This window comes from Lactuca saligna, chromosome 4 (genome assembly GCF_052625555.1).
Source record: "Lactuca saligna cultivar CGN05327 chromosome 4, ASM5262555v1, whole genome shotgun sequence".
NCBI classification, from domain to species: domain Eukaryota; kingdom Viridiplantae; phylum Streptophyta; class Magnoliopsida; order Asterales; family Asteraceae; genus Lactuca; species Lactuca saligna.
Window position 1 is genome coordinate 323,199,874 of NC_136420.1, and position 15,898 is coordinate 323,215,771.

The 15,898-nt window shown below is 33.3% G+C and overlaps 1 protein-coding gene across 1 annotated transcript; it reads right to left on the minus strand.

The window, feature by feature from the left end:
* Positions 1-9,975: 9,975 nt before the first annotated feature.
* LOC145044061 (fatty acid elongase 3-like) lies at positions 9,976-11,131 on the minus strand. Its single transcript, XM_078992866.1, has one exon. The coding sequence runs from the start codon at positions 10,980-10,982 to the stop codon at positions 10,053-10,055; it is 930 nt and encodes a 309-aa protein (XP_078848992.1). The 5' UTR covers positions 10,983-11,131; the 3' UTR covers positions 9,976-10,052.
* Positions 11,132-15,898: the final 4,767 nt, after the last annotated feature.

Here is a 15,898-nt window from a genome sequence, read left to right on the forward strand (position 1 = left end):
TACCTCACACTTATTTTATGCAATGCCCTTATTGTATAATAAAAATGCAAATATAGAGAGAATTGGAACAAACTCCCCTGGGTAGTAGTGGCGAGGTTGATATCTATTCTCTTCAGCTCCATCTTTAATTGACTTTAGACATGGGAACAGCTCATCCATGTCTTGGGTGTCAAAATCTCGTGTGGTACTGTCTTTATAAAAGCTCCAAACATAAGGGAAAAACTCTTGGAAATGCTCGGAAAATGATCTTCAAAGAATAGAATCAATGCTCATATCAAATGTCATCAAATCTTCAGCTCAAAAGTAAGAAGAATGAGCGGCTCGTCGAGTAAGTATGTAGACTCGCCGAGTTGAAGCGTAAATGGCAGAAGAATCGTGAATTTTCACATGGACTCGGCGAGTCCATAAGATGCACTCGGCGAGTAGACCGCTGTGTGACAAAACTTTTATTGTGCCCAAGTCGTTTCTGATGTATGGGGGTTATATAAACTAATAATTTCCCTCATTTTTCTTTAGGTAATAAAAACTCTATAACCCTTCTATCAATTGGACTCGTATCTTGACTCAAAACTTCGTTTCCTCTCTCGCCTAGACTCGATTTCTCGCTTCGTCAGCCTTGACTCTAGACCCTCACATGCATCCTTACACTCGAACTGAAAAGATCAATAACAAATACCAAGTAATAATAAAAATAAATCATAATAAAAATCCTAAATTATCCCTAAATACTAGAAGTTTAGAAAGAAAAAGAAAAGCAAACTCTAATGACGGGTTTCCTCCCGCAAGCGCTTCTTTTTGTGCGAGTCTTTAGCTGGACTCCCAACCTAATAAAATTCCAATAAACTCAATGCCAATCCATCCTTTGCATTAGATATTTTCTTTGGACCAATTTGTAAAATTTGGCTCTTTACTTCTAAAATTGGCCAAACGAACTTGAATACATAAAACCCAAAAATATTGACAAGGGTTGGAACCGGTTGGATACTAATCATAAATGGATCATGATTTAGAACTTTCTCCAAAGTTGGAATCGTCACCCCATGCTTTGAAACACAAACCGGAAATACAGGGGGCCATGTCTTGGTAATGGTCAAACCACAACTTGGTTCCTGCAACTCAGCTTGTTCTTGTTCTTCGTCTGACCCCTCTGCCAGCAATCTTTCAGGTTCCTCCAAATCTCTTTCTGGATTAAATTCTTCATCTTTTAACTCTAGCTCTTATGACTCAGATTGTTCTTGTGTGTTGGGTAAGATGTTATCTAACCATCTATCAAATTTCTTCAAATCTTCATCCCATCCACACTCCTCTTCTTCTTGCTCAATTTCCTGTACTACTTCCTCAAGAAAAGCATCAAAAGCATCGAGATTTGGAAAATACATAATAAATAAAAATAAAAATAAACTAAATAAAAAAATTAATCAACTAATAAAAAAAATAACAATTAGCAAATAAAATTAACTATTTAGAACCGTTCCCCGGTAACGGCGCCAAAAACTTGATGTGTGTGAAACAAACTAGTTTTAATCCTGCTAACTTAAACAAAAAGACAAACACACGAAAGGCAGTGTACCTATCGATTAGCAGTTTAGTTCAGGTAAGTAGGGTATCGAACACAGGGAACGGTAAACAATATAAATAAATGCTAATATTATCTAAATTAAACAAGTAATAGAAAGGAGGTTTTCTCTAGTTTTGCAAGACTAGAAACTTAAACAATTAACTAAAACTTAAACTAAGAAACTAAGAGCTAAGCAAATAAAAATCAACTAAATTCAATAATAAAGAGGACTTCTGTTTAGGTTCGACTCATTTGTTCCCATGGATGATTTCAATGTATCGGATTAATTCATCATTGGCTACCGACTAAGATGATTAGTTTCACGTTTGCTATTACTAATCCTTAGGAAACAAATTAACTCAAGCAGTGGCCAGTTGTCTAAATTAACGAATTTCCTAGTTATTGATTCGGGTTAAATAAGACTTGTAATGGTTAATTAAATTGGCCCTTCAATTAACCTCTTGCTGATGTTCATCAAACAATCTCACACATTAACTTACCTATCTTCTAGTTAATTCTAGGTTCACATTCGTTATTCCTAGACATACGACTATGTGGTCACAATAAATCATATGAAATTAATAACTAAGAGATGTTCATACAACTTAATTACTAATTTATTAACAGAAGAATAGTTATTGTTTACACATAAGGTTCTTTAACAAGCTTAATAAAACATAATCACCAATTAAAATTAATCCTAATCAAATAATCAATCCATGTTCACAAATTCATCTACCTAAACAAAAGTTATGAGTTTTTAGCTCATGATTACAGCAGAAACAAGCACAAAAACGAAATCAATTGGTAAAAACATAGTTCAAACAAGAGATTAGTTAAGATTAAACTTGATTTTGACTTGATTCTCCTTAAAATTGAATGTAGGGTTGATTCCCTTGCTTCCCACGCTCCAGCAGCACCTTTAGTCGACAATTGGCCTCCAAGGGTTCATCTATATGCTAGGGTATCGATCTGAAAGTCCCTTTATATAGATTTTCACAAAACAGAGGCTACTCGGCGAGTCCAGTGACCTACTCGGCGAGTACGTCACTTAAAACCCGTGTACGGCAAGTCAGCGCGTCCAGAATCGCGAAAGTTCGATACAACTCGCCGAGTAATCGACCCTACTCGCCGAGTACGTTTGGAATCAGCATTTTCTCAAAACACGAAAGTCATCCAAAATTGTGTCTAGTTTTCATAACATTTTGAATCTCGTCAATCGGAGTTACGGTTCATGAGATATGGCCAAAACACTGACGAGGGGTCAAGCTGTCCAGCAACATCCTTCTTTCTTCAAAATCCAAGATCCAAGCGTCCAATCGCCAGTTCCGCTTCATTTTCCTTTCGAGCATGTCTTTGTTGCTGAAAATGAAATATTTAATCTAATTAAGCACCTTTTGTTCATTAAATGATATAAAATTAACATAAAGTATTAAGATAATGCATGAATTTTATAACTAAATATGCCCATATCAAAATACCCCACACTTGACTTTTGCTTGCCCCCAACCAAAACTGAATTTTAACACATTAGAATCACATAAGACAACTCCAATCGAACCCAACCATTATGCCAAGACCGCAACGCATGCATTTGTGTCTAAAATTTTCCTAATAACCCCCATACTCCAAATACTCACAATCCTCATAAACATTCGCTCACTTTTTCCGAACAATGCTCATTTTATGCATCCCTCCGAATCCATCCTCAGAAAACCTCTTAACCTCAAGGTATTTTTGGTTGAGCAACCCAAGCATACATAATCTAGACAATTACAATTTATGATACCACATTGGAGCTCTTTGGAATTCTTCACTTCTTTGACATTTGATCTTTAATTTCTTTGAATTCACCACCTTGTTGTTTATTTTTTGTATCTTCAACTTTTTGAATTTCTTCGGTATTTTCGATCTTCTAACTTCATACTTAACTTTGATGCTCCAAAAATTCTTCAAACTTTTTCTTGTAATTCTCTCTTTTTATATACATATAACTCACTTTTTTTCACTCAAAACCCTACATGCTTAAGCAGAGGCGCTCAACTTCAACCTTTATTGGTTAACGATAATAATTTTCCTGGATACATTTCTGGTACACGATGCTAAACATATTGCATCCTTCAAACTAAGCGAGGTCGTGTTTTTGTCTCATGATTTCACTAGAATAAGGAAGCCACAAATGCACTAGAACGTATATAGGCTCAACTAAACATTTGAGTCTTCATAAAATCATCAAATATCATACTAGCATGATCCCTAATTGCTTTACCAAAATTTTCTAAATTAACCCTAAGTAATTTATCTTTCTGGCATGCAACAATTTAAAATTTTTAAAAATTTGCCTAAATTAAGATTCTAAATTTTCTAATTTGTGACCAACCCCCCTACCTCACACTTATTTTACGCAATGCCCTTATTGTATAATAAAAATGCAAATATAGAGAGAATTGGAACAAACTCCCCTGGGGTAGTAGTGGCGAGGTTGATATCTATTCTCTTTAGCTCCATCTTTAATTGACTTTAGACATGGGAACAGCTCATCCATGTCTTGGGTGTCAAAATCTCGTGTGGTACAATCTTTATAAAAGCTCCAAACATAAGGGAAAAACTCTTGGAAATGCTCGGAAAATGATCTTCAAAGAATAGAATCAATGCTCATATCAAATGTCATCAAATCTTCAGCTCAAAAGTAAGAAGAATGAGCGACTCGTCGAGTAAGTATGTAGACTCGCCGAGTTGAAGCGTAAATGGCAGAAGAATCGTGAATTTTCACATGGACTCGGCGAGTCCATAAGATGCACTCGGCGAGTAGACCGTTGTGTGACAAAACTTTTATTCTGCCCACGTCGTTTCTGATGTATGGGGGTTATATAAACTAATAATTTCCCTCGTTTCTCTTTAGGTAATAAAAACTCTATAACCCTTCTATCAATTGGACTCGTATCTTGACTCAAAACTTCGTTTCCTCTCTCGCCTAGACTCGATTTCTCGCTTCGTCAGCCTTGACTCTAGACCCTCACATGCATCCTTACACTCAAACTGAAAAGATCAAAAACAAATACCAAGTAATAATAAAAATAAATCAAAATAAAAATCCTAAATTATCCCTAAATACTAGAAGTTTAGAAAGAAAAAGAAAAGCAAACTCTAATGACGGGTTGCCTCCCGCAAGCGCTTCTTTTTGTGCGAGTCTTTAGCTGGACTCCCAACCTAATAAAATTCCAATAAACTCAATGCCAATCCATCCTTTGCATTAGATATTTTCTTTGGACCAATTTGTAAAATTTGGCTCTTTACTTCTAAAATTGGCCAAACGAACTTGAATACATAAAACCCAAGAATATTGACAAGGGTTGGAACCGGTTGGATACTAATCATAAATGGATCATGATTTAGAACTTTCTCCAAAGTTGGAATCGTCACCCCATGCTTTGAAACACAAACCGGAAATACAGGGGGCCATGTCTTGGTAATGGTCAAACCACAACTTGGTTCCTGCAACTCAGCTTGTTCTTGTTCTTCGTCTGACCCCTCTGCCAGCAATCTTTCTAGTTCCTCCAAATCTCTTTCTGGATTAAATTCTTCATCTTTTAACTCTAGCTCTTGTGACTCAGATTGTTCTTGTGTGTTGGGCAAGATGTTATCTAACCATCTATCAAATTTCTTCAAATCTTCATCCCATCCACACTCCTCTTCTTCTTGCTCAATTTCCTGTACTACTTGCTCAAGAAAAGCATCAAAAGCATCGACATTTGGAAAATACATAATAAATAAAAATAAAAATAAAGTAAATAAAAAAAATTAATCAACTAATAAAAAAAATAACAATTAGCAAATAAAATTAACTATTTAGAACCGTTCCCCGGCAACGGCGCCAAAAACTTGATGTGTGTGAAACAAACTAGTTTTAATCCTGCTAACTTAAACAAAAAGACAAACACACGAAAGGCAGTTTACCTATCGATTAGCAGTTTAGTTCAGGTAAGTAGGGTATCGAACACAGGGAACGGTAAACAATTAAAATAGATGCTAATATTATCTAAATAAAACAAGTAATAGAAAGGAGGTTTTCTCTAGTTTTGCAAGACTAGAAACTTAAACAATTAACTAAAACTTAAACTAAGAAACTAAGAGCTATGCAAATAAAAATCAACTAAATTCAATAATAAAGAGGACTTCTGTTTAGGTTCGACTCATTTGTTCCCATGGATGATTTCAATGTATCGGATTAATTCTTCATTGGCTACCGACTAAGATGATTAGTTTCACGTTTACTATTACTAATCCTTAGGAAACAAATTAACTCACGCACTGGCCAGTTGTCTAAATTAACGAATTTCCTAGTTATTGATTCGGATTAAATAAGACCTGTAATGGTTAATTAAATTGGCCCTTCAATTAATCTCTTGCTGATGTTCATCAAACAATCTCACACATTAACTTACCTATCTTCTAGTTAATTCTAGTTTCACATTCGTTATTCCTAGACATACAACTATGTGGTCACAATAAATCATATGAAATTAATAACTAAGAGATGTTCATACAACTTAATTACTAATTTATTAACAGAAGAATAGTTATTGTTAACACATAAGGTTCTTTAACAAGCTTAATAAAACATAATCACCAATTAAAACTAATCCTAATCAAATAATCAATGCATGTTCACAAATTCATCTACCTAAACAAAAGTTATGAGTTTTTAGCTCATGATTACAGCAGAAACAAGCACAAAAACGAAATCAATTGGTAAAAACATAGTTCAAACAAGAGATTAGGTAAGATTAAACTTGATTTTGACTTGATTCTCCTTAAAATTGAATGTAGGGTTGATTCCCTTGCTTCCCACGCTCCAGCAGCACCTTTAGTCGACAATTGGCCTCCAAGGGTTCATCTATATGCTAGGGTATCGATCTGAAAGTCCCTTTATATAGATTTTCACAAAACAGAGGCTACTCGGCGAGTCCAGTGACCTACTCGGCGAGTACGTCACTTAAAACCCGTGTACGGCAAGTCAGCGCGTCCAGAATCGCGAAAGTTCGATACAACTCGCCGAGTAATCGACCCTACTCGCCGAGTACGTTTGGAATCAGCATTTTCTCAAAACACGAAAGTCGTCCGAAATTGTGTCTAGTTTTCATAACATTTTGAATCTCGTCAATCGGAGTTACGGTTCATGAGATATGGCCAAAACACTGACGAGGGGTCAACCTGTCCAGCAACATCCTTCTTTCTTCAAAATCCAAGATCCAAGCGTCCAATCGCCAGTTCCGCTTCATTTTCCTTTCGAGCATGTCTTTGTTGCTGAAAATGAAATATTTAATCTAATTAAGCACCTTTTGTTCATTAAATGAGATAAAATTAACATAAAGTATTAAGATAATGCATGAATTTTATAACTAAATATGCCCATATCACTAGTGTTATGTGTGATGATCGAATGCGAGCTTAAATATTTAATTGAGCTAACATATGCTATAGTATATTTGTGGCTTCCCAAGTTTTAGTGAAAAGTCATGAGATATGAAAGATAATCTAGTAGTTTATATGGCATAATAAGTTTTGCAACATGTACCTAAAATCTATCCAGAAGAGCTTATGTAGTCATTGCACTTAGAGTAATGCTTCTCACCAATAAAGGTTGAAGTTAAGCTTCATTTCTTAAGCATGTAGAATTTTTTAGTAAAAGAGAGAGAGAGAGAGAGAGAGAGAGAGAGAGAGGGATATATATATATATATATATAGAGAGAGAGAGAGAGAGAGAAAGAGAGAGAGAGAGAGATTACCAAAAAGTTGAAGAATTTTGGAGATATTATGAAGATCAAAAGATCAAAATTCTAAAGAATGAAAAGTTGAAGATACCAAAAATCAAACAATAAAGGTGGCGAATTCAAAGAAATTAAAAGTTGTATTTTTTCTAGATTATGTATGCTTGGGTAGCTTAACCAAAAATATATTTTCTGATGATGAATTTGGAGGGTTGCAGAAATGAGTGTCGAATAAACTAAGGGGTGAAGGTTCATAAGGATTGTGAGTATTTAGGATTGGGGAGTTATTAGAAGTTTAGAAACAAATATATGCATGTAGGTCTTGGTATAAAGGTTGCGTTCAAAATGGATTGTCTTATGTGATGTTGGTAATGAAAGTTTGACTTAAAATTAGTTAGTTTTGCTTGAGGGCAAGCAAATGATAAGTGTGGGGTATTTGATATTCCCATATTTATACATATTTTTAAGCAATATTTTAATATATTTTATTTAATATTGTGGTTATTTGCAAATATATATGATATTTATGAGATTAAATTGAATTTTGCAGCCAAAATGGACACTCTTGAAGATAAAGGACCAAAATTGACGAAGATTGGAACTTTGGAAGATTGAAGATTAAAAGAAGGAAATTTCTGCTGAAAAACTCAACATCACGACGTGGACCTCACAATCACGATGTGGAGTAAGCATTCTAGAAGATAAGTATGCGGGAAGTAAAAATCCTTGCCCGATAATGATATGTACCCAAGTCATCACGTGGAATCCCTATTCATGTCGTGAATCATGTATTTCCTCAAAACTATAAATTATCCTTCACTTTTTCGATTTGAGGAGGCTAGGAAGGTTTTCTAAGAGATTTCTAGAGGAAAATTAGTTAGAGAAACCAAATTCAAGCATTTTAGGAAGGGGATAACTTGAAGATCAAGAGATTGAAGAACACATTCACATATTGTTTTTGTACACTTTGATCATGTTGATTTTAATTGGATTTGTGTTTGTATTTTCAGCCATGAGTAGCTGAATTTAATAGCTTTTGTTTAGCTAGATGAAACTTTAACTCTATGGTTTAGTTTATCAAATTATTGATTCTAATAGTTGGTTTTGAGCTTGTGTTTGATTATCTTTACCTAGCATGCTAATATTTGTTACTTTGATTGGTTGATTTCAGGTTCTGTGTAGCTCAGTGAACATTAAATTATATGAACTTGTTACCTGGTAGTTTATTGACCATAAATTGCTAGAGCTAGGATCGATAAAATCTTAGATAAGTGATAAAAGTAATTAATTTAGCTGTTCTAGATAATATAAATTATGATCATAGTTGTGTTTATTTAGATCAATCTTACATAGTTTATCTATATCTTATAACTGATTATGTGTTTGCTAGTGTATGACCATGCATAGTTAGTTTTGCATTAATTAGTGAAAACATTAGTAGATTTGGACTTGAATAGCTAATAATACAATATCTGATAACCAACTGTAACAATCCATAATTAGTAGCTAACCATAGAGGAGAAGCGGATTCGAACTAAACGGAAGTGTTTTTGATAATTAATTAGAATCATTAGTTAAGAGTTTAAGTTTGTCTGAACTTGCAAAATCAGATAAAAACCAATTTAACTTTTACTTATTTTTACGTTAATTTAGTGGTAATTAGGTTAGTAATTAAATATGTTCCCTGTGATCGACAACCTACTTACTGAAACTATTATATAATCTGACTAGGTACACTGCTTAGGTGCATTTTAGCTAGTTAAGTTCGTTAGGTTAAAATTTCTAAACTAGTTAGTAATTCGTAGCACATCAGTGTTTTAGAAAGTATCGATAACATTACAATAATGAATATATTTCAAGATATAAGACCTCGTAAGATTTATATGTAAGAAATTTATTATAACAATTGGAGTTATGTTTAAATATTTTAAAGCATATGATACGAACCCCTACCACTAGTATATTTTACTCTTTTATTTTTTTCGGTTTCGTATACATATCGAACCATATGGCTTTCGGTTTTACATAAACCACTGCCACCAAATACCAAGATAAGGAATGTCCTTTAAAAAATCTTCATTCAACATATCAAAATTATATGTACAATGTATCTTACGCCAAGGCTTATACAAAAGATAAATACACCAAACCTAATACAAATATACACACGAATACAAACACACAATATACTAATAGTCACACAAGATGCAACACAAATTTACCGGGCTAAAATTCACCATAATGGTGTTTGGTGTGATGAGAATCCTAAAAAATTTATGTGTTTATTTATTGAATATAATTAAAAGATACCAAAATTTTTGCACGTTTATATGGGACAACAGAAAGTCACACCAAACACCCTTTTTCCTGTATTTGCTACACCAAAATACCATTACCGTTAATGTAGTATACAGTATACACATTCTGAATTACATTAAACATTTGTAATCGTAAAATATTACAAAAATACAAGAATTTTTGACCCTTTTTTGAGTCTTAAATACATTCTAGTGTCACTAAATACTATATTATCATACACCTTTTCCCTTTTTTTCATAATTGTATTTTATACACATTATTGATTATTATTGTGGTGGAAGTTTTTTATTATTTTATATTATATTATTTATCACCACCCCCTAAAAATACTAAAACTAAATAAATAAAATAAAAAAAGTTTTAATGACAAAAAATTTGGCCACTGTCCATTGTCCACACACCTTTCAAATATTTTTGTCTTTATAGTCGCTACGGCCAATTCGATTGGTTTCCCTGGCAGCAGAAACTGTATTCGCTTTTCCATCGACGTCATCACGGTGGTCCGGCGACAACGCCGCCTTCTTCCTCCGCTGCTTCAGATGACTGTTGACATAGAAATTCAAGAAAAGTAGCAAAATTGCGACGTTGAGCACCGAATTAATCCCCCATGCGCCGATTCCATTGCACCCACCTTTATTCAAGTGGAGAAGAAGAACTCCGACATGGCAGACGATGTTGCAAGCAAGCAGAACCATCTGGCAATTGATGACGAACGGGAAACAAGCGCTCCGGAGGCCAATCGCCGTCCAGAATCGGTACCCGTACACGACGGAGTAAATAGAGGTTGTTAACAAAATTCCAAGGATTTGAAACGATTGGGAGAATTCAAGCCATAGAAACGACATAAGGATGAGGATGGAGTGGTTGAACAGGCGGAAGAATGAGAGGTTCCGGCGGCGGAGAATGGCGAAAAATGTTCGGAAAGTATGGAGGAAACGGGTCAAGTAAAAGATATACGACCAAAAAAAGACCCGACCCGACGGACGCGTACCTAACGGAAAACACAGAAACCATTGAAAAGGCGTGGTCTTGGTCCGTCGCCAGAACCACCGAGTGTCACGGATCTCCGCCGCCGCTGAGAAAAGAATTCCGGTGAAGATTGTGAGGGAGATGAGGGCCATGGAAAGGGAGTGTAGAGCGGGGATTGGGCCGAGAGGTACAGGTCGACGGCGGTAGTACAGGAGGAGGTGGAGGAGGAGTGCAAGGAGGAGATAGGCGGAGATGGAGGTGAAGAGGAAAGACCAGGTGGAGCCCCATGATTCGGTGTGGCTCCACCTGAATTTGACTATGGTGGGGTGTTCCGATAGGTAATAAATAAGTGTTTGTTGGGTCATCGTCGTGATGATCGTTGACCCTTGGTCGGAACACCGATCAACGGTGGTGGCCGGCGGTGTTTCAAGAACGTATATAGAAACGATAGAGAAGGTGAAGGGCCATGAAGAGAGGGGTTAAGGTGGTTCTGGTATAAAAGAAAGCTTAATTTGACTGGTTCTTATTTATTTGGGGGTGGAATTTTGTATGGTTTTTGATTTTTAAAGAAAATCCACAAGAAAATTAAATAAAGAAACGTTTATTGTATAAAAAGATTATATTATTTTTGTTTCAAAGATAATATATAATATTAAATAGAATAAAGATGCACCTACGTAACGCATTGGGCACGTTTTCAAAATTGTAGGGTAATTTCTACATAATTTAAACATTAATGTTTTTAAAAATGTTGTATATTTTGTTATAAATAAATAATTTTATTAAATCTAAAATAAAACATAATGGTTATAGTATTAAATTTTTATCAAAAATCAATAAAATACAAAGATCGATATCTCGATGTGGACAAAATGGTCTACGTCAAAAAGTTCCATTAATCATGCAAATTGGAAAAAAACACAATTGGGTAGGAATACAATGGGGCATTATATCTCGTTTTAATGGTCGACTTGCTTCATTGGTTGGTCCACAATTTTATGAACTTCATATACTATTCCATTCAAATATCACAAATTCATTGTTTTTGGAACAATAGTCACACATATTTAGAAAAAATGACAAATTTTGTATTCTTAAAAGAAAGGGATTTGTATATGAATGTCTTGAGATATCTTCCATGTGACACCAATTTTGTTTTTCTATTAAATTTAAGAAAAATGTCCAATAAACTTTAAATATTTTAGTTTAGTTTAGGAAAAAAAATCTCAAATTAAATATTATTTGTAGAAAAAGACAAAATACTAGTTAAAATTTTTAAAAAGCTTTTTTGGTTGGTTTGGTAGATTTAACTGTGTTTTTCTCAATTAATTATTTTAAAATATTATCACTTTTTTTTTTTTTTTTTTTTTTTTTTTTGAAGATTACCCTATTTTTAAATATTAACCAAAATAGTATACATTTTTTGAAGTTCACCTATATTATTATTAACAAATCATTTGTATTTGAAGATTACCCTATATTTAACTATTAACCAAAATAATATATGTTTTTTGAAGTTCACCTTTTGAATTGATGTATATTATTATTAACAAATCATTTTTAAATATAATGCATGTTTTTATTACAAACAAAAAAAAAAGTACAATCTTTAGTAGTTTTTAGGAATGAAATTACGAACTAAGAACTCTTATATTATTTATGTTACTTGCTTACAACTTCAAATTATTTATATTCCTCTTATGTATCGTTACAAGTGACATGATGAGATGTCTTATATGATGTATTTTTATGATATTGATCTTATTTTTTTTAACCTAACTACAATCCAACATCAACATAACACTCACAACCTTGCAGTTGCCATAATAATTAGGTTAAAGAACATAAGAGGGGATGATGTATAATAGAAATGTAGAGAGTTTAAAGCGGTAATCAAATAATAAGAGACTTCTTAGTCCACATTTCTATTTCTAGAAATTAGCGATAACATTATTCATTTTGTTAATAATAATATACATTAATTCAAAGGTAATCTTCAAAAGGTCACAATATTTTGGTTATTGTCTAAAAATAGCATAATCTTTAGAAAAGTTAAAATACTTTGGCCTAATTAATGGAAAAATACGGGATATTGACTCTATGAAACCAACAAAAAGGGTTTTTTCTGACGTTTTAGCCAATATTTTATGCTTTTCTATAGATAAAATTTAGTTTTAGATTTTTTTTATGAAATAAGCTAAAATATTGAGACTTTACTTAAGGTTAATGACATATAAGGAAAATAATATGTGCTTCATATACATAACTTGTCACTTTTACTATCTTGTATACTCATTATTTGTGGTAAACTTGTAACATTTTTACATGGAATAACAAGACTATGCGGTTTTCCACCCAATCTACATCGGATCATCTTCTCCAACAACGTTGCATTCATTTTCTTTGATCATGTTTTTCAAAAGTATATGTGTTTTTGTTGTGCATCAATATGATGATGAAAGAAAAAACAAATTTATGAAGAATGAATAAAATGAAACCAAAAAGTCGAATTCAATGGCGAAGAAGAATTAGAAGAGGGACATGTTGACATGTATTGGATTTTGGGGCATCCCATGTGTTTGAAAAGACGAAAGGGTTATAATAGCAACAAAGCTCACTTTAAGACACAACATCATGTTGTTCATCTACATCATCAAATCCTTGTGATATGGTTCAAATTGACCAAAGAAAAGTACTGAATTTGTGTCGAAATAATGTTTGCCAAATGGAAAAAGTGTTATTTTGGGATTCAATTTTCTTTCAATCCTTTGATACAAGTATTTTGAAAATCTTGAAAATATGGTACTTAATCTTTACCTAAAGATATTGAATGTGTGACATGGCCCAAATCAATCATCTTATTGCTACTTAGGTAAATTGTTTGCAATAGAAATTTCAATTCATTCAAATGGAAACATCAATTTACTAGGATGAAGTTTGCATTTGCAACAAAATAGTGAATCAGTGAATAAAAAAAAATTAACGAAAAATCAAATACACTTTCTTTAAAATTTCGTTGATTTTTCTACATTTCTTCATTATTGTCCTAATTAAATTTGGTTTTTGAGGTGTCTTCGATTTCCATTGATTGTGTTGGCACCTTATAGTAGAAAAGGAGAAGATGAATTTGTTAACATCCTCATCGATGTCTAAACCATTAGGGGTTGGATGAGGTGAAATTTTATAGTCGTATAATTAGCTTAAGTTCTAATTCTAAGACTAAATAAGATATGTCAAATATATTGAATAATATGTGGAGATGCCTTGATTCACAATATGATAATCAATGCGGAAGTAAGCAGTCACAAAATTCATGTATATCAAAAGGTAAAAATGGAAAATATCGGACTAAATGTCAGTTTGTAGATGGTTTTTCACTTACATAAGATAAAGAAATGTACATTGCAATTTGAAAAGGATTGGGTTACGATATGCAAGGGTGTAAAAGAAATATTAATGTTTTGATTAATAGCATCGATACGCAAAAATGTGTGTCATCTTCATTTATGACATGGCTTTTCTTGACAGGGGCTTTCTTGATACGCATTGCGTGTCATTAACACGCGCGTCGTAAGGTTACGACACGCGAATGCGTATCATCTTCCTTTATGACAGGGCCTTCCTTGATACACATTGCGCGTCGTAATTACGCGTCGTAAATGAGCATCGTAAATGCGCGTCGTCTCTCTTTATGACAGGGCCTTCCTTGACGCGTATTTGCGCGTCGTCCGAGCTTTTTACATCGCGCAATGAGTGTCGTAAAAGGCTGTTTTTCTAGTAGTGGTCTGAGCGAAAGTAATCATTGCGGGATTCAGTAGCCATATCAAATTCATTTATAGGTGGCATTATATATATATATCTGTGTGGTAAAAAATTTATATTGTATTCCTCATCATGGATTTCATATGCATCTCTATAACTTTTTGGAGGTGTCATAATCACAATTGACTTTTTATTATCCTTCGGGTCTCTAACCTAGAATACATGTCGTGTTTTGGTGGTAAGTATGAACGGGCAGTCCTTATGCCCAAATATATCTAGTTCTACCAAGGTATAGCCAAGATGATCTTTTTTAACCCCTTTTTTTATTATGAACCCAGTCACACTTGAAAATATGAAATTTTCTTATATGATAATCTATAACTCATATATCTTGTAGAACACCATAACAAAAAGTGTTTTCATTGGTTACTATTTTTCTATATGTGTGTGTGCTAGTCGACTCTACACAAACCCCACTATTTTGGTTAACTATACCTTCATGGAATTGTGTACAAAATAGGTATCAATTGATGTGATATAGAGCATATCTCATTACGACGTGTTGTAGGCCATGAGAAACTCACCTTTAAGTCCTCTAAAATGTTATGCATGTCGATCACCATATATCGCTCTACCTAAATATCAATAAAAGGATAAGCATCAAGGGCAGATTGATCATTTACTATTTTTTTCAAGCAATTGACGAATGACAGGGAAAAATGTGTAACTTTCTCAAAACAAAATTTAACTTGAATCATTAATTTACCCCCTCTTTTAACCAATGACTGAAAGCTTCACTACGCTCTTACTTTAAAATGCTTGCCTTTTTCATGGGATGTTTATTTTTCAAATGTATCTTGTATCGCTCATGGGTACATTGATGAACAGTAAAGTTAGAATATGTTACATTATACATCATTGTGTTCATATATTTATTATAGCCATCCATTTATTTTATATATGGGACTAATGTATTATACATTTATCCAACCTAAGTGTTTAATTAATTAACATACTTTTACATATATACATATTAAGTGATCAATTTAATAATGTATTAATGAATTAAGATCTTAATCTGGATTGTATAAATAAATGCATAACTAATCAAACAAATAATGAATCTACAATTAGTAATATACTTACTTGATATATGGATACACTTCAGGTGTATTTTTCAGTACAAAAAATGTGACCTAATGAAGACCTATGGATAAACTTTAGAAAAATATATAGATGATAGTGCATATGCATCATTATCAATTGTGTTATTCTTATCCTATGGAATACCAACAGTCTTTATGTTCTTGTGGTATTCACTTATGAACTTAGTTGTCTCCTTCACAACACTCTTCAATAATGCATCCTTCCGGTTTGTTTTTGTTCGAGACATGTCCTTTTATTACCTTCATGTATCTTTCAAATGGATACATCAATGGGAAGCATACTGGACCACACATTCTTACTTCCCTAGTAAGGTGAACAACTAAGTGAACCATAATATAAAAAAAAGATTGAG